This window comes from Phalacrocorax carbo, chromosome Z, assembly GCF_963921805.1.
Source record: "Phalacrocorax carbo chromosome Z, bPhaCar2.1, whole genome shotgun sequence".
NCBI lineage: Eukaryota > Metazoa > Chordata > Aves > Suliformes > Phalacrocoracidae > Phalacrocorax > Phalacrocorax carbo.
The window spans coordinates 13,128,086-13,154,482 of record NC_087548.1 but is presented as its reverse complement, the minus strand read 5'-3'; the positions used below and the strand labels follow the sequence as shown (position 1 = coordinate 13,154,482).

Below are 26,397 nucleotides of genomic sequence, written 5' to 3'. Positions count from 1 at the left end.
GTTCCTCCAAGCCCATCTGCCACGCAGCTGGCGGGGAGGAGGGAGAGACGTGCTGCAGAGCTCAGGCTCTGCAAAAAGGGGCCCCCACGCCACGCTGGGGCCGCACCAGCCCTGCTGCCACTGGAGGTGGGTGCCCTGAGGGCTGGGTGCTCACTGAGAGTGCTGGGGTGCATGCTGCTGGGTCGTACCCCCCACACTCTGCCCCAGTGTTGGCCCCTGAGTTGCATCCCCAGGTCATGCTTTTGCGGGTGGCAGCCTGGGTACCCTGCCCCAGCTTGCACCCCACAGCGCTTTTCCCAGAAGCGTGCCCACATACCCGGCCCGACATGTGTGGGCTTGTCCCTGGGGCAGCCAAAAGCCTGGCCAGGCAGCACGGGTGTCTGGGGGACACCGAAGGGACACTAAAAGCACCACAGTCCAGTGTAGGACAGGCAGCCTGGAGATGCCAGCCTGTGGGTGTGCAAACCAGTGTTTTGCAGTGGGGCAAAACCCCCAAAATCCTGGGGCAAACCACTCCGGGGTGGCATATGGGGCACTGCTGTGGGGCTGCACCCTGGCAGTATCACCATGGGGCAGCAGCCCTGGAGCTGCTGGAGCACATCTGGCTGCCTCTCTCTGGCTGACACATTCCCCACAGCCTCCCCCCCGCCCGGCTCTTTTGGGAACTTGCGTCATTTGTGATAGTCTTCAGCTGAAGAACGAAAACAGCCGTTGGCCCCTGCTCCCCCCTCCCTGCCCCAGCGCAGCCCCATGGGGCTGCGACCGCTGCACTGCCCTAGGGCTGCTCAGGGACTGACAAAATAAACTTGGCACAGGAGAAAAGATGATGCAGGCATCCGTCCCCTGACCTCGTGTGCCAGCACTCTCCCTCTGCCGGGCACGGCATCCCTGGGGGGCTGCTCTGGATGAGCCCTGCGGGATGATTCACCATGGATCTCTGGCCCCTGTTTGAGGTCCCGAGCCCTGCGGCAAGGCTGTCCCACGTCCAAGAGTGTCCCCAGTCTGTGCTGAGGCTCAAGCAGATCTTGGAAGCAGGAAGCAACATCATCCAACATTTTTGAAGTTCATTTGCACCCCAAAAAACCATTCCCCGTGCTATACTGGGTGTGTGGGGAGGGAAGTGACTGGGCTTTGCCACAGCCCCACGCCGCTCCCGGGGGGCCCCCCGCCTCCAGCGCCACTGAGCCGGAGGCTGAACAGAGCTGCCATTCTCCCCGTCGGGCTGCGGTCCCCTGAGCGGCTGGCGGGGGCCCAGGCAGCCCCGCCGGTGGTGCCAGGTGGGCTGTGCGCCGCGCCAGCACTGGCCCCCGCCACTAAATATAGCCACAGGGCCCGGCCGTGGGCCCAGTGCACAGCGGGAGTGGGAGGCGCAGGGCAGGGAGCAAGCAAGCGGCCATGTGTGCATGGGCTCCTGTGTGTGTGCACCTCTGGCCGCGTGTGGGCACATGTCTGTGGTCAGTGTGTGTCAACACGCGTGCGTGAGCGCCGCTGCATGTGTACAGATGTGTTTTGCATGCACGAAGCAGGAGGTCTGCGGTGTGCAATGCAATGTGTTTTGCGCTGTCGTGCAGGTGCAAGGGGGTCTGGGGCATGCAGTGCTGTGAGTTTTGCACAGTAGTGCACACGCAAGGGGGTCTGGGTTGTGCAGCGCGATGTGTTTTGCACTGTGTTGCAAGCACAGGGGAGTCTGGGGTGTGCAGTACTATGCGTTTTGTACCATGGTGCTAGCACAGGGGTGTCTGGGGAGTGCAGTGCAATATGTTTTGTGCAGCGGTGCACACACAGGGCTCTGGATCATGCAGTGTGATGTGTTCGGCGCAGTGGTGCACATGCAGGTGGTCTGGGGTGTGCAGTGATGAGTTTTGCAAGGCACTGCGCACACAGGCGTGCAGTGGTACCGTGCTATGGGTATGCGCGCAGGGGGCGGCCAGCCCACCATGCAGCCTGTTCCGTTCTGCCCTTAGCTCACGGCCACGAACCACCTTGCAGCTCCCAGCAAGGGCCCTCTGGAGTGGGAGGAGTAAATGTGCAATTTGTGCTGTTACTTCAATTTAGGGCAATTAGCTTGCTTTTGCAAGGCAGAGAAGTTATCTGTGCCTAGCGTGGGGCTCTGGCAGCAACACAGGAGTGCTTGAGGGGCACCCAGGGGTGCTGGGGCTGTGCGTGGCACTGGGGCTGGGTGGGCAGCCCAGGGCACGGGGTGCTGCTGGCACCCCAGGGACGTTCCCCAGCTCGGGGACACCCTTGCAGCTCCCAGCCTGCTCCCTGCCCTGCACAGCACCAGGATGGGCCTTTTGCCTGTGGGATGTGGGTACTCTCCAAAAAAACCTCTTGCTCCAAGTGGGGGGCTCCAGAGCATCTCCAGTGTGGGCACGTTGGGATGCGGGGAGCCCAGACCCCCCGCCTGCCCTGAGAATCAGGGCCCTAAGTCCCACCCATGTCCCCACCCCGAGTCCTGCTGGCATGTCCCTGCTGCTGTGATACCTAAGGCCACCCCTGCCAAGGCTGGCCACCCCAGAAGGGGCACCCTGAGACAGAGCCACCAAAGCCACTGCCATGGACATGCTTTATTGGAGGTTGGTGGGTCGGTGGCTCAGCCGGGGGGCCAGCCCAGCTGCCGCCCCCCCAGCACGTGGAGGTGCAGGTGGTAGACGGACTGTGCGCCGTGCTTCCCGTCGTTGATCACTGCCAGGAGAGGTACAGGGGTCAGGCCACCCTCCCCCCCCGACACCGGGTCACTCCCGAGGACCACCGGCAAAGGTCCTGCCCCATGCCGTGGCAGGGGACACCAACTCACCCACACGGTAGCCATTGTCCAGCCCCTCCTCCTGCGCTATGCGTGCTGCCACCACCAGCAAGTGCCCCAGGAGCTGCGGGGGGGGGGGAAGCAGGAGGGTCAGCACCACGCCTATGCGCGTGCCTCAGTGTCCCAGGGACCCCCGCTGGACTCACCTCGGTGTCCTGGGGACCCACACGGCTGATCCGGGGGATAGGGCGCTTGGGGATCACCAGGAAGTGGACGGGGGCTTGGGGGGCCACGTCGCGGAAGACCAAGCACTGCCGGGGGAGGGGGAGCAGGGTGAGCTCCACACCCATGGGTGCTGACCCCAGCCCATGCTGGAGGGGACACATGCCTTCATGTCCTCTCTACCTTGTCATCTTCATAGAGGATGGTGGCGGGCACGCTGCGGGCGATGATCTTGCTGAAGATGGTGGGCTGCGCACTCACGTCCTCACCGGCTGCCTCTGCCCGCTGTGCCTTGCCCACCTCCCCACGGTCGTCCTGTCTGCCGCCCGCTGCCATGCACCGCTGGGGCCGAGGAGCAGGGGGAGCTTATGGCCTGGGCCACCCGGGGATGGGGACCCCACGGGCTGGGGGCACGGGGGACCCATGCACATTCATGCAAGAGTGATGGGGGTGTATGTATGGGGGTGGAGGTGGGGTGCACACGGGGATGGTGGGGGGTGCACGTGGGGGCGGGGTAGGGTGCAACTGGGGGTTGCGGGGGTGCATATGGGGGGCATGCATGTGGGGGTGACGTGGGGGGCGCTGGGATCAGTGGGGATTGGATGTGGGGGTGATGGGGGGCACGCGGGGAGCGATGGGATGCATGTAGGGGTGCCTGGGGGTGCGCGTGGGGGTGACGCCCGTGGGCGTCACTGTGGGGGGGTATGCCCATGGCGGTGGGTGTGGGGGGGGGTGGTACACGTGGGTGCTGCGAGGCCCCGTGCCGTGGCGAGGTCGCTCGCGCCCGCCGCGGACTTTGCCCAGGGACGGGAGCAGCGGCGAGCGTGGCGGCGGCACGGGCGGTGCCCCGTCGTGCTCCTCCACCCTCGGTGTCATCCCCCCTCCCACGCGTGACCCCGCGCCCACCTGCCGCACGCGCGGGGCGCCGCGCGCCGCCCAGCCGCGAGCCAGCACCCGCGCTAGCGCTGCCGCCATCGCCGCCGCGCCGGCCCCGCCCCCGCCCCCCGCATTGGCTCCCGCTCCTATCACTCCCACACACCCCTCCCCCCCCGAGGCGCCTTAAAGGGCCCCACACACGCCTGCCCCCACGCACGACGCGCGGGCGCCACCCCCGGGGCGCGGAGCAGGCTGCGGGTACCCTCTCTCAGAGGTCCAGGCAGAGAGGAGCAGGCACGGATCCCGCCCGACCACCCACCCCCGCGTGGGTACGTGACCGTGCATGGCGGTGCAACTGGCCCTACCCCCAACAAAGACCCTGGGACAGAGGCTGGGCCACGTGGGGTTTATTGAAGGCTCAGAAGCCCATGCGTGGGCGCTTGCGGCGGGGCTGTGAGGCAGAGGAGAGCTGGCTCTGTGAGGAGGGGATGCAGAGCTGGCTGGCCTGGCTGCTGGGGAGCTCAAAGGGCTCAGGGGGAGCCTCAGCCCACACCGACAGGTAATCCCGCAGCGTTTTCCGCCGCTCCTTGGGGATGCCGCGGCAGCGCAGGCTCTGGGAAGACAGCAGGGCTTCGTCGGGAGCTGGTGATGCCACGGGGAAGCTGCCCGGTGGGGAGCCCTCCCGTGGGAGCACAGGGGGCTGCCCAGGGGAAAGCGTCGTGGGGGCCACGTCACTCAGCTCCGACAGCTCTGACTGGTAGGTAAGGGAGGAGGTGAAGCTAGCCGAAAGGCTGCGCCGGCCACGAGCTCGCTTCTGCCGCCGCCGCCGTTCCCGCAATGCGCGCTGCCTCTGCGCTATGTTGAAACTCGTCCTCTCATCCCACCACTTTTCCCAATCCCCTGACCAGGCCGCTGTCAGACGAGCACTCAGGGGGTCCGGACTCCCTGATGGCTCCAGGGGTTGCGGCAGGGGAGGGGGTTGGGGGTCCGGCGTGTCCCAGCGCTGTATGCGACCCCCTTCCTGCATGGCCTGGCGCAGTCGCTGCCGTGCCTGCTCATGCAGGGCGCTGGGGACTGCCAGCACCTCCAGCTCTTTGCGGGTGAAGAGGCGCTTCTGGCTGAGGGTGGGGGGCCAGGTGTGTCGGGGGGGCTCCCCACAGCCCTTGGAAAGAGCCTTCAGCCAGCGGCGGTACCGCAGGGCTGCAGCCGGGCTGGGCACTGCCCGGGCAGGCTCAGGGCTGGCACAGGACTCCTGGGGGACCTCGGCTTCCTGTGGAGCCACTGGCGTGCTTGCATCCCACTCCTCCTCCTCATTGATAATCACTTCCACATTGGACAAGTAGAAGGTTTGCTCTTCCTCCTCCTCCTCCTCCTCCTCCTCTTCTCCCTCAGTGCCTGAGCGCAGCGGGCTGCTGGCTGGAGCCTCGAAGAGAGGGGAAGAGCCAGGGGCTGTCGTGGCCTCGTCCCTCGAGGTGGGCTTAGGGGGCTGCACCGCCTCATGGGTCAGCCTCTGGCAGAAGACATCCCCAGCCTCAGAGAGCTGGAAAACCAGCAGGGACTCCCGCTGCCCATCCTCCTGCAGCACAGCAGCCAGCCCTGTGGGGACAAAGAGGGGGCATTGCCATTGGGGTCCCAGCCCTGGGGACCCTTCTGGGGCTAGGCCGCCACTGGAGGCTGCCTCCACCCCCGCCATGGGCACACCCACTGCTGGCTTCTGCCCCCCACAGTCTTTTCTAGATCATTAATCTCTTGCACAGGGTTGTTCAGGGCTCTGTTTTTGCCTTTTCGAGCACCACCCTACCCTAAGGGCACAGCAAGGGCTGTACCCCAGCTCCAACCCATGTCCTGTCCCCCTTGGCACCTGCACCCCAGTGCAGGACACCCACCGGCAGCTGGGGCACTGAGGCGCTGCTGGAGCAAGCGGTGGCGGTGCGGGAGCTGGGTGGGCAGGTGCTCCAGGCAGCTGGAGATGCTGTGCAGCTTCTGTGGAGGCCCTGCCAGCTGGCAGGCCGACCGGCTGCCCCCTGTGGAAGGACATGCCAAAACCAGCCAGTGAGCACCGATGCTGGGGCAGCAGTGGCGAAGAGGCAGGGACATGGGCACAGAGAAGACCCAGCCCCAGAACAGCCCCCAAGGCCCGTTTCTCACCCTGGTATTGCAGCAGCAGCAGCTCCTGGGTGCAGGATGCACCAAGCAGCAGCTTATGGCTCCTCCCAGGGCCCCCTGGCGTCAGGTGGGCAAAGAGAGGAGGGGCCTTCATCATGTGAGCCCACTTCAGCACAGGCACCAGTGGCAAGCGCTCGTCCAGCACATATACAGAGAACTGGGATGGGGGGCACAGCTCAGGGGGGCTCACGCCAACACGCCACGTCAGCCCCCTCAGCTGGGTGATCCCCCTACCCCATGGGTGCTGGGAGCCGGGTCTGCACCGGGGTGACCCCCCCCACAGCCCTGGCTGTCCTCACTAGGTGTGGCAGGACTCACCTGGGTGGTGATGAGGTGCTGGGAGGGGTGAGCCCTGCCCAGGTACATGGGCAGCACCACGCGCTCGCCTTGCCGGCAGCCGGCTTCCTCACCCACCTTGAACAAGTCGAAGTGGCATCGCTCAGGGACCTGCAGCAGGAGAGTGGGGTGCTGTCAGCACCCCAGGCTGGGGAACCCTCTCTGCTGCCTCCCGCCAGCCCTGTGGCCACCCTCCCAGGCTTACCCGGGCGTCCAGGCACTGTAGGCCAGTGCGGTCAGCGCAGCTCAGCACCCGTGGGTGGGCGGTGAAGTCGCTCCAGCGCCAGGGCGAATGGTCCCGAAAAAACATGGTCTGGGGGTCATGGCGGAGCCGCTGCAGCCTGTGGGGGGAGAGGCAGCACAGGACAGGGTTGCCCCCCTCTCCTGTGGACCCCCCACCCACCCTCCTGAGACTTAGGGGTCTGTGTCAGCCCCCTCCCAGCCCCGAGTGCCCCATCTCACCCCAACTCAACGCTCCAGAGGTAGACAGATCCGCTCTGTGTGCAGACAGCCAGCTCCCCGGGGAGATGAGGGCTATGGGACAGGGGACACAGCATCACCGCAGGGGCGAGAGCATCTGCCACAGCGGGGACAGCTGCAGAAGCAGCAGAGCCCCCTCCTTGCAAAGCTCCATTCCCTCCCAGCGCCTACCTGACGGTGATGCAGGAGGCAGGCATGCTGGTGCGGATGACCTGCAGTGGGGCAGGAGCCGCCCCTGTCCTACCCGACACTCTCCAAACGCCGCAGTGATAGTCCGAGCGGACACCAACAAAACCTGGCAGGGGACGGGAGGCAGCACATGAGTCAGCAGCATCCTGGGGTCTCCCTGCTACTCCTTCACCCCATGGCCTGCCCAGCCCAAGGTACGGATCCCGGGGAATGGATCCTGGGGCTGGCTCACCTTCCCCGTCCACCCGGGCAGCGGACACTTGCCAGATGCGCCCATTGAGCTCAAACTGTGCTGGGGAGCCCCGGCTGTGAGGCAGCTCCTCCAGCACCACGTCCTGGAAATCTGGGGTGCCAGCTAAGGGTAGTGCAACACAACCTCTGCTGCCCTCCCCAGGGACACCCCATGGCGAAGGATACAGAGCTGGTTCATGGCCTGCCCTCCAGGGTACACCAGGCAGCCCATGCGAGCCCCTACATCCTCAGGGGGCAGCCAGGCCAGTGCCCCCCCTGTAGGACTGTCATCAAAAAGCAGACTGGCCCACTGCAGCAGCAGCTCCTCGTGCACGCAGTCCGCCAGCAGCCCCAGCGGCACCTCAAAGAGCCAGTCACGGCTGAGGTGGGAGAACCAGCGCAGGCGGGAGGTGAGGTACTGCCGGGGGCAGCCACTGCGGGGGTACAGTGTCAGGTAAGGGGAGAGAGCAGGAGCCTGCCCAGCCCTCTCCAGGGAGGGAGACATGGGGACGCTTACCGCCTGGCCTCCAGACGGTCAATTTCCTCCATCAGGGCCGTCATCCGGATGGTGTTGTCCCGGGCCTTTCTCTGCAGGGAGGAGAGGGAGCAGAGGCTGGGCCTGGCAGCTGTGAGGGGAGGGGTGGGGGATGTCATCGCCACCACCAGATGGACACTGACCCTCAGTTTTGAGTTGCCCAGGTGAAAGTTCTTGTGCAGCAGCCGCCCCAGGGAGCCAAATGCATCTTCTGGGTGATCCACAAAGAAGTGGCCCAGCTGTGCAGGAAGGACAGGGAGGGGTTGGGACATGCAGGGATCCTGCACCATCCTCCCCAGGTCCTCGGCAAGACACAGTGCCCCAAACCTTACCTGCCTGGTGAAGTCCAGAGTGGCTCTGGACTTGCCGGTCCAGAGCTTCCTGTGCAGAACGCTGCGGTAGAGGATGTCCTGAGGTGTGAGCGAGGGGACCCAGCAGCCTGCAGGGAGAGGGCAGGGCCAGCCGGTACCGCACCAGTACCGGGACACACTGCTGCAGCACCTGGGGGGTACGGCTCACCCATCCCTGCTCCCTCCTGCGTAAGTACTGCCAGAGAAGGCTGCTAAAGCTCCCCGGCAGAGCCGGCAGGGATCCCGAGAGCCACAGGGCAAGTGGAATGGCATGTTATCGCATTAGCCCCGGGCAGCGTCGCCCCCCTCCCGTCCCCCACGGCCCTCACTCGCGCTGGGGGTCAAGAAGGGCACGGCAGCAGCCTCGGTGGGTTCCCAGCTCTCTCCCGTCCTGCCGTGGCGGGGCACGAACGTCCTCTCGGCCTGTAAGAAGAGGAGGGAGGTGACAGCGGCCCCCACCAGGCTCCCCCGGCCCGGTTCTCCCCGGTTCCCTCACCTGGCGGCGGCCGGGGCCGGCCTCCAGCACCTGCCCGTGCTCGCCCCAGCCGGCGGCCAGAGCGGGGCCCCCCTCCTCCCGGGGCGGGCCGGCGCCGAAGTAGGAGGGGAAGAGAACGGCGGGGAACTCCATGGCGGCGGGGCGGGGCTAGGCCGGGCCGGGGGTCTCGCGGTCCGGTAGCGATCGTCGATCGCCCCCCACGCAGTAGCGGTGGCGACCACTAGAAATGACGTCACCACGGCGTCGCGCTGCTGACGGTACCTCACCAATCAGAGCCTTCGGGAGCGGAATGGCGAGAACAGAGCGGCGCCGGCCGGTGGCGGCGCGCCGCGGAGCGCTACTGTCCCCTAGCGCTCCGGAGGAGAAAACGCGCCTCCGCCGCTGGGTTACGGGAGGGAGTGGGGCGCGGGGAACGGAGGGGGGCGGGCTGGACCAGGGCCGGGGGACGGGAATGGCGCGAGCACTGCGCCCCCTCCTCACCCCCAGGACAATATACCTGTGCCCCCGCCCCGCCCACGGGTGGGCACACCCTGTCCTGCGTGGCCGGTGGTGGGTGACCATAACCCTAGTACTGCGTGGCCAGAGCCACACGGTGCGGGCTCTCTGGGTTGGCAGGGAACCGCAGCGGCCGTGGTTGGTGATGCCGGGTTCTGCTGTGCCCCATGGGGTGGGGGCTGCATGGGGGGTGCACAGCCGTGGGGCACCCCACGGACCTTGGAGATGCGGGGCTGTTCCAGTGCCCCCTGCCCTTCCCGTGTGACTCCATGCTGGCTTGGCCCCGGGGACACCCCTCCAGCCCCGACTCTGGTACCTCTTCCTCTCCCCGGGGTGGCTGCAGTCTCACCTGGGGGGTCCCCTGGCCCAGCACCCCAGTAGTACCCACACCCACTGGTGTCACTCACAGGGGATGGGTCTTTGTCCCATGGAGCCTTTGGGGTGCATCCTGGGTGGGACGGATGGACGGGCTCCCCTGTCCCCTTCCCAAGTGCAGCAGGACCAGGTTGCTCCCAGAGGGATCACGAGCCTCGCGGGGTCCCTATCCCAGCGGCACAGGCTCCGGGGGGTCTGTGTCATGGGGGCTGTGCTCTGGGGAGGGGCTGCTGGGGGCCTGCTCCCCCTGCAGCTGCTGGGATGCTCTGTGACCAGGGGCGGGATGGGAGCTGGGCTGGTGTAGGGCAGAGCACCCCCCGGGAGTGGGGCTGTGCCCACAGGTCACGCACTCACCTCCGCCGTGGCCAAGGAGGGCGGTGTTGTCGGGGAGTCTGGGGATGATGTCAGGAAGGGTTGTGGATGATGTCAGGGGACTGTGGGGAAGCGCGATGGGATCATTTCCAGTCGGCATGGCCTCATCCCCACCAGGGTGCCCAGCCCTGCTCCCCCGGACACCTTGTCTGCAAGATAAATAAATTTATTATAGTAAAATGGTGGCCACTGTCAGAAAACCACCCAGCCCCCATTAAACAGCTCCCCCCCCCCGGAAGCTCCCCCCAGCCCCCACAGGTAGCCCTTACTGCCTTTTGTCCCCTCTCCACAAGACACCCCCTTTGCCCCCAGCGTTGTAGCCCCCTTGTCCCCCTACACGTCAGCCCCGCAGCTCCTGGTGTGTCCCAGCCCCACGGCCCCAGTGTGCTGTGTCCTGTGTTCCTCTTGTAGCCTGGCCCCGTGGCCACCTGCACCCCGGCTCCATGTCCCCTGTCCCCCTGCCCCGTGTCCCTGACCATAGCTCATGGCCCTGTCCCGCGGCCCACATCCCTGTCCGCAAGCTGTGTTCTTGTCCTCAGCCCTAGGTTCCTCCCCCCAGCCTATATCCCTGCCCCCAGCCCCAGTGCATGTCCCCTGCTCATGTCCCTGGCCCCCAGCCCCGAATCCCTGTTCCCAGCCTGTATCGCTGTCCCCAGCCCTGTGTCCCTGTCCCTAGCCCCGTGTCCCTGTCCCCAGCCCTGTATCGCTATCCCTAGCCCAATACCCATGTTCCCAGCTCCATGCCCGTCCCCCAGCCCACATACCTGTCCCGAGCCCCGTGTCCCTGTCCCCAGCCCATCATCCCTGTCCCAAGCTCCTTGTCCCTGTCCCCAGCCCACATCCCTGTCCCCAGCCCCACGTCCCTGTCCCCCAGCCTATATCCCTGTCCCCAGCCCCGTATCCCCCTTTCCAGCCCTGTGCCCCTGTCCCCAGCCCCGTGTGCCCAGCTCCAGCCCCAAGCCCCTCTCCCCACCCATGTCCCCTTCCCCACCCGTGCTCCTGTCCCACCCGTGTCCCCGTCCCCAGCCCCATGCCCCTGTCCCCAGCCCCCTGACCCCGTGCCCACGCGTGTCCCCGTCCCCACCCGTGTCCCTGTCCCACCCGTGTCCCTGCCCCCCGGTGCCCGAGCAGCTTTGGGGCCACCTCGGGAGCGGGGTACGGGGGCGGGGAGGATCGGCTCGCACAGTGGGGCGGGGCGCCGCCACCGGCGAGTGACGCGCGTGGGGCCCAATGGTGGCGGGGGGCGGCCTCGGGGGCGGGGCTAGTGACGTCATGGTGGTTGGTGGGCGGCGGGGCTGCCGGCGGCGCGCGCCCCGGGGCAGGCGGCGGGGCGGCATGGGGCGGCGGGGCGGCGGGCAGCTGCGGCCGCCGGACCCCCCCCTCCGCCTGCTGCTCCTGCCGCTTCTCCTCCTCCTCCTCCTCCTCCTGCCGCCGCCCGCCGGTGAGGGCCGGGGGCGCGGGGGGGGGTGGGGGGTGCGTGGGGGACAGGCGCGGCGGGGCACGGGGGTCGAGTAGGGGATGGGGGGCGCGGGAGCGCGCGCGCGTGGGGGTGCGTGTGCCGCGGGGCACGGCGGCGAGCGCCGAGGGGTGCGTATGCGCAGGGTACACAAGCGACGGGATGTGCACGCAACGCGGGGGAATGGGGTACCGGGGGAGTGGGTGTGCGTGGTGGATGGGGGTGTGCGTGGGGTGCGGGATGCCCGTGCAACGGGACACGTTGTGTCTGTGGGGCGAGGGATGGGGATACGGGTGCAGTGGGGTTTGGGGCGCAGTGGTGCGCCCCATTGTGCGCGGGGGTGTGTGTGTGAAACGGGGCAGGAGGCAGTGGGTGCGATGGGGAGCAGAGACGCGCGTGGAACAGGGCGTTTGCACAACGGGGCACGGGAGTGAATGTGCAAGGGGGTACCACGCAACGGGGTGCGAGGTTCTGCGTGCAGTGGGGCGCGACGGTGAGTGTGGAACACCCGCCGTGGGGCAGGTGCGTGGGCCGCGGGTCCGGGGGACTGTGCGCGTGCCGTGGGGCAGCACGGGTGGAAAGCCTGCGCGGGATTGGGGGAGGGGGGGCGCAGCGAGGCGTCGGGATGTGCGGGGGCGGCGGCGGCGGCGGCGGGGGGTGACGGGACACCGGCGGGACTGCGTGAAGCAATGAGCTTGTTACGTGGGCTTGGTGATGGGGCTGCGGAGGGGCATCCGGAGGCGTGGAGGGGGCATCCCCTGGGGAGGGTGGGGGCGGCTGGCCGGGGGCTGCCGGTGCCACGGGGCGGGGGGGGAAGGGGCTGGGGGGGCCCCGGGAGCTGGCCCCGGTGCTGACACCGGCGGCGGGAGCTGTCCCCGGTTCTGGCCGGAGGGCGGCAGCCGCCGGGGGCTGGGTTCCTATAGTGGGGGTCCCGCGGCTCTGGCCGCTGGCTGGGGCAGAGGGAGAGCCTGGAGGCTTTGGTTTCCTCCTTCCCCCCCCCTCCATGGATAGAAAATTCCACTCGGCCCTCCAGTAACTCCCCCCGTGCTCTGGCCACGCCACCACAGGGCTTTAGCCTGGCCCTTCACCTGCAGCCGGGTCCCCACACACACCCCGGGCGAGAGGGCACCCCGGCGGGGAGCCGCGCCGGGACCGGGAAGCTCCGAGTCCTTCCCCCCTCCACGCCACCTCTTCGAGTTACGTTCAACACCCCCTCCTCCCTGGGGTCCCCTGCCAGGTGACTGTCCCCACGTGGGGAGGGGAACTGTGGGGTGGCTTGGCAGGGAAATTGGGATGAGGTGGTCTTGCGTTGAGACAGGTATTTCATGCCTGGCTTGTGACGGCTGTCGGTGAAGGGGAGGGGGAGCTGCCTTTGTTCAAGGCAAGGGAGCAGATGCATGTCAGTGTACAGCCAGCTGGGGCTGAACACACGCAGCAAAAACACACGTGCACACAAGCACATGCGCGCACTCCCAGCTGGGCTCGCGTTGTGCAAAGCAGCCCTTCTTCTCAGATGTCCCACTCCCTGCTGGACGAGTCATCCTGGGCACAGCCCTGCTCCCAGCCCGTCCCCTGCTGGCATCCCCCTCGCCGGCAGCTTGTGCGGAGGTGCTTCTCTTCCTTGGTGCATCTCTGGGGAACAACGGATGGGTCTTCTAGGCTGGCACTGGGGAATTGTGGCAATGGTAGGGTGAAGTTACAGCTGCTGCCGGGAGACCAGGTCTCCCTTGTCTCTCCTGTGCCAAGGAAGCGGCTGCCGGGCGGCTGCCAGGGCTCTCCCTGGAAATCACACTGTCAGCTGGGCAGGGGTAGGTGGCCCCAGTGCATACCATGGACTTGCAGGAAGTCTCTTGCAGACGTGGGGCTGTGCACAGCCCATGCATGTGGGTGTGCTCGCCTCCACTTTGCCATGAATGCAGACAGCACCCACTTGTGCATATGTGCACACATATGTGCACCGTTCCTCCTCCGCAAACCATGGGAGAGCTGGGAGGCTGTGCAGGGACTGCACTGCTCACTTCTTCTCATGGCTCTAGGGTGGGACTTTATGCAGTTTATGATGGGCTCTGTGCTGAGCCTCCCCAGCAGGCAGAGAAGGGGGGACTCTGCGTCCCTGTGGGAGCTGACCTGTTGAGGCAGGGCTGGAGTTGTGAGGAATGGCTCTTTATTACAGATAAGATGCAGGGATCAGGTCCTCACTGACGAGGATGATGAATTGAAAGAGGTGGGCTGCACCTGGGCAGAACCTGAGCAACGAGGGCTGAGGGCTCCTCAGGCTCCAGAGGATGAGTGCCCACAGCTCAGGGAACGAGGCTTGAGGTGACGCTGAACCAGGCACGACGCAGGCTGTGCCAGGGCCAGGAGGTGCAGTGGGGCACAGCTGCATCACACCTGGGGACTCACTGGAATGGCACAGTCCCGGCCCCTCCTGCCTCCAGGCTGCTGGTTTTGGGATGTGTTAAGAGGCTGGGTGGGTGGGCCTGGTCTGGGAGGGGTGCTGCACCCCCCAGTCCCTCACCCTGCTGAGAGTCCCTTGGCTCTCTTCTGCAGATGGGCTCTTTGTGACAGACTACTTCACCCGCACACCACGCAAGCTCAGCCCCTTCCGCTCCTTTGCCAGCATTGAGCTCTTCCACTTCCACATCCCTGAGGACACTGTCATCGCTGTCTGGAACCTCATCACCTTCAAGGAGCAGGGTGGCACCTTTGGGGACCAATGCCCAGACCGTAGCATCACCGTGTGAGTAAGCAGCCTGCCCTCTCTTCCCCTTCCTGCCTGCTTCTGCCTGCCCCTGTGGCTCCCTGCCTGGACTTGCCCTGGGGCCTGCCTGCTCATCTGCTTCTTGCTTGCATGTGCACATGTGCATATATGTATAGGCATGCACATGCACTGAGGAGCACTCATGCACGCACAACATATGCGGGCACACACGTGTGCACAGATGCATGCACACGGCAACATGCACATATTCCCCGTGACTCATCTTCCCAGAAACATTGCAGGCTCTGCTCTTTTGTGCATCTCATACATGAGCAGTTTGCTTCAACACCCACCCAGGGAAGCTCATGGTCTCCAGCAAGGTCCAGCTCACAGCCAGCTTCCCTGTCATGGCTTTGAGCTTTCCTAATAGCTTGGAGGACAGACCCCTACGTGTAGGGCAGGCTGGACCTACCATGATGCCCAGCCTGCACCCTGCTAACTGCTGTCTCTCCTGCAGGTATTTCCGCTCAGGAGCTCCCTCCGTCATCAACCCCCTGCACACTCACTTCCCCAGGGACACGGCTGTCCCTGGCTCCTTTGCACTGACCCTCACCTGGACCCTGCCCAACCGCACCACAGGGGTGTTCAATGTCACCAGCCCGCTGCCCGGAGACTGGTTCCTGGCTGCCCACCTGCCCAAAGATGAGGGCAAGATCTCTGTCAAGGTGATGGGCTCAGGGGGACTGTGGGGTGGCAGGGCTCGCTGCAGGGCTCAGCTGGGGTCTGGCTGTCCTGGGCTGGCATTGCCCAGGGCAGGTGTCGCAAGTGGGGGCACTGCCTCGTGCCCCCTGCCCCATGCTGACTGTCCTGCTGGTGCAGGGGCTCTACGAGGAGTGCCAGTATCTCTTCCAGCCACAGCTCATCGTGCAGCGCCTGGTGAACATTGCTGTGCTGTACCCTGGTTATGTCACCGAGCAGAGCATGGCCCCCCACAACCGCTCCTGCCTCTACAAGTGAGTGCGAGAGCGTCTCTCAAGAAGGGGGCATCCCCAGGGTGGGGATCTTAGGGTGCCCCATCCCTCTGGCTTGCCTCCCCAGCCTTGACGGTCCATGGTGAGGGGCAGGACCTAACACTGCTGTCCTGCAGGGTGTTTGTGCCCAGCTACACATCGCGCATGCTGGTGGAGGTGCTGCGGTGCCGTGGGGCTGAGGGCTGCCCACTCTGGCTGCGTGTGCGGGCCAAGGCTCCTCCGCTGCACAACTCCACTGCACTGGACTGCCGGGAGCACGCTTCCTGCCAGCTGGCACTGGACCTGCCCTTCTGGCAGCAGTGGTACTACGTGCTGGTGGAGAAACACCCAGGGGTGCAGGGCACCGTCTCTTTCCAGGTCACCGTGCAGCTCACAGGTGAGTGTGCATGGGGAGGTCTGGGTGGGGGGAATGGTTCTGGCTCTGCTTGGGGTAAAGGATGCCCACAGGGTCTGGACCCACCTGGGATGGGGCTACTGGGAGGTGTTGGGGCTGGGTTGCAGGTGGAGGTCAGCAGTGGGCAAGAAGGGGAGGTGGGAACTAAGAGGGGTCTGGAGGAGCTGTGAGGTGCCCAGGCTGATGGCTCTGCCCCCAGACTGCTCCCGACCCAGCTTGGGCCGGCCACCCTTCCTGCCCTCCAGTGCCTCCATGAACATGCCCCATTCCTTCGGCTCTGCGGGCGGGCTGGCGCTGGGGGACAGCCCTCCACCTGCCAGCCCCAACAGCACAAAGCACCTGGTCTCCATCCCCACTGCCTCGTCCGGCGAGCGGTGCTGGCCAATCCGCCCCACTCTGCGCAACGAGCTGGACACCTTCTCTGTCCACTTCTACATCTTCTTCGGGCCCAATGTGTCAGTGCCGCCTGACCGCCCTGCTGTCTTTGTCATCAGCCTACTACCCGTGCTGGACAGTGGTGGTGTGCTCAACCTGGAGCTGCGGCTTAACGTGGTGAGGTGGCCACGCTGTGCCCCAGATGGGGCAGGGCAGGCCAGGGGGCATGGGCTGGGTGATGGGTGATGCCGGGGCTGCAGCAGCACAAGGGGCAACTTTGGGGTGCTCTTGGGTCATGGGTCATGGTTTGGGAGCTCTTGGGTGATGGAGCACAGATGAGGGTGCTTCAAGGGCAAAATGATGGGGTGTTATTATGATGGGGTGTTATTGTATGATGGGCAGTGGGTTAGGGCACTGGTAGGTGGTGTGCCGTGATGTGGGTGCTGCCAGAGCAGAGGACACCCTTGGCACTGATTTAGGACTGTCTTCTGTGCCGTCAGAGCTCCCTGTGTGGCGAGAACGTGACGGTATTCGGCTGTCTGAACCACGAAGTCCCACTGATGTCTGGCGACAACGCATCAGTCACCTGCGAGACGGGTAGGCTGAACGGCGCGTGTCCATCCTGCCATGGCCATGGGGGTTGCACCGCTTCATGTGTGTGGTGGGAGGAGGTAGAGATTGTGGGGGAATCTGGCGCAGCGTCTGGCATAGAGCATGCTGCCCCAGCTGTGCCTGGGATGGGGCTACCCTGTACCCTGCTCACCTGGAGCCCTCCCTGCCCCCACAGAGTCCCTGGCAGGCTTCCTGCTCTCCGTCAACGCCACGGCCAGCCTCAGCCGCCTGCGGATCCCCTACCCCCAGACAGGCAGCTGGTACCTGAGCCTGCGCTCGCTCTGTGCCACGGAGCACGGGTAAGAGCCCCGCCATGTCCCCTCCCTGCATGCCAAGAGGGGATGTCCCCGCCGTGGCCTCTACCCATGTGCACTGTGGGTCCGTGGGTGTGCCTGGCCCCTGCACTGCGTGTCACCGCTCACGTGTGTGCATGTGGCTTTGTGGGTTGTGTGTTACCATGTGAGTGCCTGCGTGGGCACGGATGGTTCTATCTTGCGCCTGCCTGACCATCTGTGGGTCCCTGTGGCTCTTCCCTCTGTCTCTGTTAGGAAGCGCCTGCCAGCTTGCGAATGCCGTGCATCTGTTGGTGCCTGCCTGTCTCCGCGGCAGTGCCCATCTGTATCCGAGCCCAGGAGGGGACTGGGCTGTCACTGTGAGGACAGGGCTTGGCTGTGCATGTGAGGGGGCAGCTCTGGTCAGGCTGCTGTGCCCCTGCTCTGCTCAGCGTCTCCAGGGACTGGTCCTGTGTCTGTGGCTCTGCTCCTCGCCCATGTGTCTGCCTGGGAGCCTTGTGTAGGACAGGGCCTGTTGTATGCATGTGTCTGTACACGAGAGAGTCCGTGTGGGGCTCTGTGCTGCGTGGACAGTGCTGCATGCATGTTTGGTGCATGAATGTGGACAGCACTGGGTGTTTGCTGCATGCATGTGGATGGTACTGCATGCATGTTTGGTGCATGCATGCAGGCAGCACTACATTTACGTTTGGGTGCACACATGCAGACAGCTCTGCGCGTGTTCAGGTTTGTGCAAGGAGACAGGGCTGTGTGGGTTCTGCATGCGCATGTGTGCAGATTTGACTGTGTGAGCACACGCAGGGACAGCAGACACACGTGCAGACGTGCCCTGTGCATGTGTGCAGATGGCCCTGTGTGCATGTTTGTTTATGCTGGGGTGCCTGCGTGTGCACAGGCAGCAGCTGATGCATGCGATCAGGATGTTGGCCTGTCTGTGCTCCTGCATGATGGAGCTGTCAAGGTGCTGGGTGTGCCCAGAGCCCTGTGTGTGGGCAACGTGGGACAGCGAGGGTGCTGTGCCTGCTCTGACTACTCCACTGCGTTTCTAGTTCACGCTGAGTTGCCAGTTGCAGTTGGTCCTTCCCTGACACCGTCACATGCAGTCATTGCAGGGCACGGTGTTTGCACAGCAAAATCCAAATGAAATGGAAGCCAGCTGAAAGCATTGCTAAAGGCAAAGTGGGTCTAAGCGCAGCCACATTCCTCCTGCTCACCTAGGCTGGCATGGACAATTGCAGTACAAAAGATCCTTGGGGACCAGCTCACAGCTGCCATACGTAGCACCAAAACAGCTCAATTCTATGCTTGCCCAGTCCCTGGGTCTCCCATCATCTGTCAAGTCTGGGTGGGATGGGTGCCTCTGGTGGAGGCAGGAGCTGCTCAAGGGGCGCAGGGCAAGCGCTGACCCCCTTCTGCACTGCAGCTTCGAGCCTTGCACCAACGTGACAGCTGAGGTGTACTTGCGTGCCTACCTCTCGCCCTGCATCAACGACTGCGGCATCTACGGCCAGTGCAAGCTGCTGCGCACCAACAATTACCTGTATGCTGCCTGCGAGTGCAAAGCTGGTGAGTGCTGTCCCGGGCACCCAGGGACCACCCCTGGCACCCTCTCCTTCTCGCTGGGGCTTGTGCACCCCATTAGTCCCCCCCTTGCCAGCTGTCTGCAGGGTGCTGGAAAGGGGCTTCCCCACTCCCTCCCCAGCCCCTGTGAGTGCTGCAGGGGTGATGGAGGCTCTCCCTGGCCACAGGCTGGAATGGCTGGGGCTGCACAGACAACGCCGAGGCTTTCTCCTACGGCTTCCAGCTCCTCTCCACACTGCTGCTGTGCCTCAGCAATGTCATGTTCGTGCCTCCCGTGGCCATCGCTGTCCGCAGCCACTACCTCCTGGAAGCTGCCGTCTACATCTTCACCATGTTCTTCTCCACTGTGAGCATGGGGTGGAGGTGGCTAAGGGGGCAGGCGAGAGGCCAGGGCTGTGCAGGGCGGCTCTCACACCCTTTCCCCTCACCCCAGTTTTACCATGCCTGTGACCAGCCGGGCATCGTGGTGTTCTGCATCATGGAATACGATGTGCTGCAGTTCTGTGACTTTCTGGGCTCCCTCATGTCTGTCTGGGTCACCGTCATTGCCATGGCCCGCCTCCAGCCTGTGGTCAAGCAGGCAAGTGCAGGGAGAGGGCACATGGGGTGGGCAAGGAGGGGACCCATCCTGATGGATGCCCTGCTGCCCCACAGGTACTGTACCTGCTGGGGGCCATGCTGCTCTCCATGGCACTACAGATGGACCGCCATGGGCTCTGGAACCTGCTGGGGCCCAGCCTCTTCGCCTTAGGGATCATGGCCGTTGCCTGGGTAAGGAGATGCTGCCCCTGTTCTCTTACATCCCCGTCCTGGTTATGCTCAGCACCCTGCCCAGCCATCCAGCCCCACTCCCCTGCCAGCATCTCCCCTCTGCTGCCTTCACCTTTCCCCATGAACCACCTTCCCTGACTCCTGGGGGATGTGGCACCGTGGCACAGGGGCCATGCCCTTCCCTGCTGGGGCTGCCTCTTCCAGCCCCCCCTTTCCCCACCGCAGACCGCTCGCACGATCCGGCGCCGCCACTGCTACCCACCGACCTGGAAGCGCTGGGCTTTCTATCTGTGCCCAGGAGCGCTGATCGCGGCGGCTGCTGTGCTGCTCTACACCTTCGTGGAGACAGAGGAGAACTACTTCTACATCCACAGCATCTGGCACCTGCTCATCGCTGGCAGCGTCGGCTTTTTGCTGCCACCCCGTGCCAAGCCCAGCGGGCGCCTGGGACCGCTGCCCCGGCGCAAGGGCTGCGGGTACCAGCTCTGTGTCAACGAACAGGAGGAGCTGGGACTTGTTGATCCAGCTGTGGCCTCCATCAACAGCATTTGTACCAGCTGATGCCGATGGCAGCCTGGACTACTCTGGCATGGACAGCATCCCCACAGGGCCCAGCACCTATTCTCTTTGCCAGCCGCCCGCCCCTGGGAGCGCCAGGACTCCTCTGGGTGGGCACACAGCCACCCGTGCCACCCTCTTCTTGCAATTACAGCCTGGTTGAACTTGTCTCCAGGATTTTCTGTGGCTCAGTCCAGTGCAGAGCTGGGGGGAATCGAGGCTGAGCTGGGGCCATGCTCCTCTCTTTGCTAGGCCATGGAGGTGCCCAGGGGACGTGGCCAGGTGTGGAGCAGGGAATGGCAGCGGTCTCTGGCTCTCGCTCAAGGGTCTGTAGCAAGAGGTGCTACGCTGCGATGTTCTGCTCTGGGGCTGATGCAGCTTGAGGCAAGGTGGTTGGCAAGAGGTGGGAGGCCAGGGGCTGCAGTCTTGGCTTGTTGCAGGGCAGGCTGCAGAGATGGGATGACTTTGCTGTGGCACTGTGCTCTCACAGGACAGCTGTAATGCCTGACCCACGGGCAGCTGGCCCCCCCCCCCCCCCCCCCAAGCTGGCAGGACTGTGGGGAGCCCATAGCCCTGGGGGAAACTGCCACCGGCGAAAGGAGCCTGTGCTGCCTGCCCTGGCGATGCACGGGCCTGAGAGCTCACTGCCTGCAAGGGCCACAACCCCAGGAGCTCACAGGCTGTTGGTGTCACCCCGCTGCCTGGAGTAGCCCCCATCAGCACCCCACATGTGGGTGCACCCACCCAGGAGCAGTGGACCAGTGACTCTATGTCCCTGTTGTTGCCACTGGCCATGAGCAGCTGCCCTGTCACTGCAGAGCACTGGAGATCACTGGGAGGGGGCATGGCATGGCCTATAACATGTCCCCCCCCCATCTGGGTGGCACAACTCTGTCTCTGCACCCACTAGAGACAGAGATGGCACACTGTGGTGGCAAACACCTGGGCTGTGTGTGTGGCTCAAGGACAGAGCATTTCCACCCTGCTCCTGCAGGTTGGAAGGGGCAAGATGGACCAGAGGGGAGAGAGGGAACCCCACTGCCCCTTCTTAATCCTCTGGGAACTGCTCCAATGCCCTGGCCTCTTCCCAACCCTGCAGGGGTCTTCACGGGAGAGTCCCCAGGCAAAGCTCTGCATCCCAGTGGTCATATTCTGGCTAAACGGAGCCCACCCACCAGCAGCCCCACTCCCCATACCCCTGGGACAGAGCCCAGCCCAGGGAGATTTACTGGATGCCTAACAGGATTAGCAACTGTGGGAGGGCAGGCAGCTATATAATAGGATTGCAATCTAATTAAACCTGCTGCTTGGGAGCTGTGCCCCAGCTGGCTGGAGCAGGGTGGGCTCAGGGCTTTGCTGCCTGCACCTCCAGGCCTTGCAGGAAGTGATGGCTGTGGGAAACCAGCCTGGCATGGAGGTGTGCTGGGCAGCCCCCAGTCACTGTGCAAGGGGGCTGGGGGACCTGCACCTGCCACCCTCCTTGCCCCTGAGAGCTAACCCTCCAGCCCTTGCTCTGCCGTGCAAAATACCCTCTCTGGTCCAGCCAGGCAGCTGATTAAGGATTAATTTTTAAATTAAATGTTACTTGCTTCACCAAGTCCGATTGCATCCCCCCTAGCAGTAGCAGCCTTCAGGAACGAGGTGCTCAGCTTTAGCAACACAATGGAGCAACACACTGAGCACAGGGTGTGTGCACCAGCCCAGCGAGGGGTCCTGCACAAATGCACCCCAATTTCATCGAGATACCAGTGCTCCACGCACCATGCTTACCCCTCCCTCATTTCCCTGGCTCACTGGTGTAGGGCTGAAGTGCAAATCCACTGCTTGCCAACTTTGTGTACACCCTACAATAACAGAGCCTATCAAGCATGTGGTGGGATGTGCATTCCCCTTGCAAGCAGCTGCACAGCCCCTGTCCTGCCCCATGGCAGACACTGTGGGGCAGCACATGCAGGCCTGGAGCCCCAAAGGGCCCTGGCAGAGGCGGGCATGGGTTTTAGTTGGCAGAGCTGCCCAGGGAAGCCCGGAGGAGCTATGCATGGGCTTCACTGGACTCCGTTTATCTGGGCTGCCAGGGCAGCTCAGTGCTCCCTCTCATATTAATTAAACCTGCAACTGTATTTTTCATCTCAAGGACAGGCCAAGCGGCCGACCACGCTGCCAGGGATGGAGCTCGGCCAGGCAGCAGTGGAGGGGATCCAGGCATTCTCTGCCAGCCCAGCTTGTCCCCAGGGGCCCATAGGCTGCCTGCTGAGAGCCGGGAATCTGCCTCCCCACTTCACCCCCAACTCCCAGCAGGGCAGAAACCCATCCCCCTGGCCAGGAGGCTGGCAAACCTTGGGGGGGATTGCAGTGCCATGCAAGTACAGGACATGCAGTCTTGTAGGACTGAAGGGTTTTTGCTCAGTGCTCCTGGCACCAAGCATGGTGAAGCTGCTGTTTTCCTGTGGGACGTCCAGCACAGGGTGTGCAGCACTGTGTCTCCCACCAAGCCTGATTGGGAGCATGCTGGAACACACCATGGGAGACTGCATCCCCTCAGCCACCTCCCCTTTGTTGCAGGGTCAAGAGCACTGACCTGTCCAACCTATGAGGCTGGGTGAACTTTGCCAGTGTACTCCCCATGGTCCCCAGCCTTGGCCCTGTGGGGATGTGCCTGGGGTGAAGGCTGGACTCCGTCTTCCCTCCCTGCTCAGAGAGTTGGGGTGTCACACCCCCACAGTGTAAACAGCCTTCCTGATGCTCCCTCCCTGCCTCTGCCAGGAACAGCAACCTTATAACCATGGCAACAGTGTCCCTATAACAACCAGGTACCTCTGACATCCCCATGGCAACCAACTCCCTGAACAGCTGGTGAAGAGCATTGCTTCCATGGTGCCAGGGAGGGATGGGGGGGTTGAGCCCCACTAGGGCAGGTGGGGCTGCAGGAATGTGGGGATAGACACAGCTGGGAAAGGCTTTGGCCAGGCGCCTGGGGCAGCGCAAGCCTTCTTGGCCTCTGTCATGCCAGGGAGGCTGCAGGAGACACAGGTGATGCAGGAAAAGGGGGTGGCCCTGGGGACAGCATTGCCCCAGCTCAGCCTTTTGCATCTCAGCCCTGTCCTGCCCACTGGGCTGTCAGTGCCATCAGGCCTGCATTCCCTGTTCCAGTACATGCTCCCTGGAAATGCATATCCCAAAGGTTGGTACCACGCTTCATCCCACAACCTCCTCCCACCCCTGACTCCCACTGCAGCTCTCCCCCCTGCCCACAGCCTGCCCTCCCTGCAGGGCTGTCGGGCCCTCCCACCACTGCCTGCCCACGTCTGCCAGGCCAGACTCACCAGACAACAGCCCTGACGCAGTTTGTCGTTGCAGACGGCAATTGCATGCTATGCAACTTTAATGTGTCAGGCCTGAATTATTGAGCCCTGCAGCGGGCTGCGTGTGTGCAGGCAGGACCCATCACCCCTCCTCCTCTCCATGCCCACCCACGCCCAGGGTGGGGGCCTGTGAGGTGCCAGTTGCAGGGTGGCTGTCAGTGCCACCAGCTCAGTCACTGGGGGGTTGGTGGCTCCTGAGCAGGGCATTATCTCTGCAGGGCACAGGGACAGGTGTGTAGGGAAGGATGTGCAATTCTGCTCTATCCCCACCTTAGCATTTTCTTCCTGCATCCTCAAAAAACCCCATGTCCAGAGGCAGCAGATCCTCCGCTGATGCCCTGGGAGGTCCTCGCCTCCACTCCTGCTCTCCCTGCTGCCAGGCCGCAGCAAGACGAAGCCTTTCCACTGCAGCTGAGGTAAATCCCACCATGGGTGGTAGCCAGAGCTTGCTCCCCGGCTGGGCACAGCTGTCACTGTGCCACTCTGGGGATGATTAAAGGCTGGGAGAATGGCCCGACTGCTCTCTTCTTTTGCAATTTGCCCAGCGCATCCTCCAGCCACTTGATGATTTTCTCATCAGAGTAGCAATCCTTGACCGCCCTCCCCGTGCAGACCCATCCATCACTCCTGGCTGGCACCACTACACAGATCACAGGCACTGGAGCCGCCTACCCTGCTCTGTCCCTGGCTGTCCCTCAGCCCTGCAGACAGCTGCCCTGCCATGACCAACCTGGGGGGAGCAGCTCTGAGCTGATGCAAAAGGACCTTGTTTCCCCTGGAGCAATCCACGTGGAGTCTGCTTGCTCATCCCTCCCTCTTCCCCATCCCCTAGCCCTGTGTCTCACCCTCCCCGCTGCCATCCCCAGCCCTCATCCCATATCAGGGACCCCTCAAGGCTTCAGCCCCAGTCTGCAGGGTGCTGGGCAAGGGCCAACTGGGAACCAGGCATCTGCAAGTGGGAGATACAGCTACAGATGGAGCAAGCCCAGCCCCAATGTATGCTCCTGCATTGCTCCTGCCATGGGGCATCTCTCCAGGTCCCTGCTCCAGGGCAGCACCATGCCATGGGTACCTCTCCCATGCAACTGGGACAGAGCTGGGCATGAAAAGTCAGCCCAGAGCAGGGACAAGTAGCTTGGAGATGGACCCAGGGCATCAGGAACCAGCATTGCCCAGCAGCACCCTGTGCCAAAACACCAGGAGATGTAAGAAAGCAGCAGGATGGCAGGGCATGCCTGGTTTTGCATGAGGGTACAGATGCAGGGGCTACAGGGATGAGGGACAAATGGCTTAGCTCTACCTACAGGGACCGGAGCATCACAGTGGGATTATGTAAAGGGACAAACAGCAACTGCCATGGTCGCATGGCCGGAGGGAAGCAGTGGACAGGGAAGGGGGACATTGTGACATGGGAGACCAGGCAAATGTGGTGGTGATGTAAAGCACCATGATTTTTAGCCGCTGGTAATTGAGTTTCTTGGAGAGGCTGGTGGGGGAACCTGCAGGGGGGCTGGACTTGGGTCTTTATCCCTAACAATTTAGAAGAAGGCTGCTGAAGAGCTGCTCTGCTGAGCAGAAAAGCCACTTGAATTGTGCTTAACTTCATCAAGAGAACTGCATAGAAATCAGGGAGCTTGCTAAAAGAAATTAATAGAGCAGCCAGGAGGGCAGAGCGCCTGCAGACAGCATGAGAATTACTCAGAGCAGCATGCTGGAGACTTCCAGTAAATGAACACGTCCTTTAACAAGATTTGCAGGGCCAGTGTGGCTGAGGAGCGGAGCGGAGCGGGCGAACGGGTAGAAAAGGTCATTCCTCAAGGAGGGGACCTGTGTCAAAATGAAGAGCACAGGAAAGAGGATGAAGTTACATGGAAAACCAGAGGAAAACAACCCCCAAAAAGGCTTTGAGGAAGATCTTGGCAACAGCATAAAATGGCGGATAATGTTTCAATGCCAACTTTGAGGTGTTGCTGTAGAAATGAGACTTCTTTGGTGTCTGGGGGGGTGCACCAGAGTGCTGCGACCTGGACTTATCCCCTTTGGATGAAACTTGGGGTAGGACCTACATGTCCTGCAAGCCCTTGCCTTTTGTGTTAGGACAAGAAAGTCAAGCATTCCTAGCCTGGGAGCAGACACCCAGGGCCCATATATCAACACCGAGGGATACTGCTGAAGGAGCAGCCTTGGCCCGTCATGGCCGGTGAGCATCTCCTGCGGGCTGTGATTGCAAGAACAAAGTCTACAAGTACAAAGTGCAGCTGCGCTTGCTGTCAAGTGGTAGGAAATTAAGGCAGTTACTCTCGTGAGAAATCAGCCTCGCACCAACAGAAATCAAACTGTTATACCAAATGCAATCCTGGATAAATTTATCTTAAGAAGCAAGCCTGCAGAGGAAGATAAAACCATGTTAGCAGAGGCTGAGAACATTTTCTATGGGATGCAAAGCCACTGTTCCCTTTATGGCTTGCAGATTAAAGTTTTCTCATAAAAACCATTCCCCCCACTCAAATACCACCACTAAAATTTCCCTTGAGAGAACCAAGTGCTAAGCAATATGTTGTTATGTATGAACAGTGCTCTCAATGGAAGCTGTATTAAAGAAATAACATTGAACCTTCCTGTTGGAGTGTGAGTTGTGCCTACACCAAGGGGAATATTACAGTTTATTCTTACTTTATATAAAGATGCTTCACCACCTCTAGGGCTGAAACCCAGGGCCCCATATTTCAAGGAGGAGTATTTTGGCTAAAATTAAATGGACTTGGAACAAGTGCAATTCAAAGGCTCCTAGCTCAGCAGGAGGGGAGGTAGGTGCTGGTGGGCTCTGGGGCGCCGAGTCTTCTCAAGGAGCTTTGCCCCAGGGCTTGCCTGCAGTCAGCAGATCTCCTGCCAGCACAGCTACAAATCCCAGACAAGCCCAGGAGGATTGTTGTTCTAATTAACTAATGAAGGTGCCTCCTGCGGGGAAGATGGATAATCTGAGCTGGAGGTTTCCTCCTGGTCTGGGGAGGGTACCTCGAGCAGCACACAGCTCCTCTTGAGGGACCCCATAAGCATTAGTACACCCCAAGGAAGAGGGTGCAGTCCCTGCTGCAGGGAGGTGCCAAGTGCTCTCAGACACTAAGCATATCTCTGCACCCTTCCTTCAACTGAAGTTCAGTCTCAGACCCCAGGTGTGCTTTGTTTCAGGGCTGCCTTCAAAATCCTGCCTGACCCCACCCTCTGCCCGGTGGGTCTGAAGGCAGCTTGGCTGCTTTCACCCCTGAGCCTTCACTTGTGGCTCATCCTGTCTGCTGCAACACAGAGTTTTTTTCAGACAAATCACACGAAAAAAACTAATGTGTGATGAGGGTGAGGTCCATGCAGGATCTTCCGAGCCACAGCCAGGTGCAGT

The 26,397-nt window shown here is 63.0% G+C and overlaps 3 protein-coding genes across 5 annotated transcripts; 1 reads left to right on the top strand and 2 right to left on the bottom strand.

Annotated features, from left to right (window-relative positions):
* Window positions 1–2,552: 2,552 nt before the first annotated feature.
* Window positions 2,553–3,982, bottom strand: HINT2 (histidine triad nucleotide binding protein 2). Its single transcript, XM_064437708.1, has 5 exons — window positions 3,875–3,982; window positions 3,152–3,310; window positions 2,953–3,057; window positions 2,798–2,870; window positions 2,553–2,685 (listed from the first exon to the last, which is right to left on the bottom strand). Exons 1-5 carry the CDS (start codon window positions 3,941–3,943, stop codon window positions 2,594–2,596), a joined length of 498 nt encoding a protein of 165 aa, XP_064293778.1. The 5' UTR covers window positions 3,944–3,982; the 3' UTR covers window positions 2,553–2,593.
* Window positions 3,983–4,240: 258 nt separating this feature from the next.
* On the bottom strand, window positions 4,241–11,029 carry TAF1C (TATA-box binding protein associated factor, RNA polymerase I subunit C). 3 transcript variants are annotated; one of them, XM_064438281.1, is made up of 17 exons: window positions 11,013–11,029; window positions 9,852–10,018; window positions 9,530–9,692; window positions 8,628–8,847; window positions 8,461–8,554; window positions 8,114–8,220; window positions 7,925–8,020; window positions 7,764–7,834; window positions 7,433–7,680; window positions 7,248–7,358; window positions 6,998–7,121; window positions 6,809–6,880; window positions 6,552–6,687; window positions 6,329–6,457; window positions 5,993–6,167; window positions 5,731–5,868; window positions 4,241–5,440 (listed from the first exon to the last, which is right to left on the bottom strand). In XM_064438281.1, the coding sequence occupies exons 4-17, from the start codon at window positions 8,757–8,759 to the stop codon at window positions 4,263–4,265; spliced, it is 2,811 nt and encodes a 936-aa protein (XP_064294351.1). In that variant the 5' UTR covers window positions 8,760–8,847; window positions 9,530–9,692; window positions 9,852–10,018; window positions 11,013–11,029; the 3' UTR covers window positions 4,241–4,262. The 3 variants fall into 3 exon arrangements, with proteins under 3 accessions (XP_064294351.1, XP_064294352.1, XP_064294353.1); XM_064438282.1 differs by lacking the exon at window positions 9,530–9,692; XM_064438283.1 differs by lacking the exons at window positions 8,461–8,554; window positions 9,530–9,692; window positions 9,852–10,018; window positions 11,013–11,029 and having other exon boundaries at window positions 8,628–8,743.
* A 122-nt stretch (window positions 11,030–11,151) lies between these two features.
* TMEM8B (transmembrane protein 8B) lies at window positions 11,152–19,811 on the top strand. The gene is made up of 13 exons (XM_064438494.1): window positions 11,152–11,310; window positions 13,876–14,065; window positions 14,544–14,751; window positions 14,906–15,039; window positions 15,174–15,433; window positions 15,651–16,003; window positions 16,327–16,423; window positions 16,614–16,737; window positions 18,155–18,297; window positions 18,480–18,658; window positions 18,746–18,892; window positions 18,967–19,083; window positions 19,309–19,811. The coding sequence occupies exons 1-13, from the start codon at window positions 11,205–11,207 to the stop codon at window positions 19,642–19,644; spliced, it is 2,394 nt and encodes a 797-aa protein (XP_064294564.1). The 5' UTR covers window positions 11,152–11,204; the 3' UTR covers window positions 19,645–19,811.
* The last annotated feature ends 6,586 nt before the right edge of the window (window positions 19,812–26,397 follow it).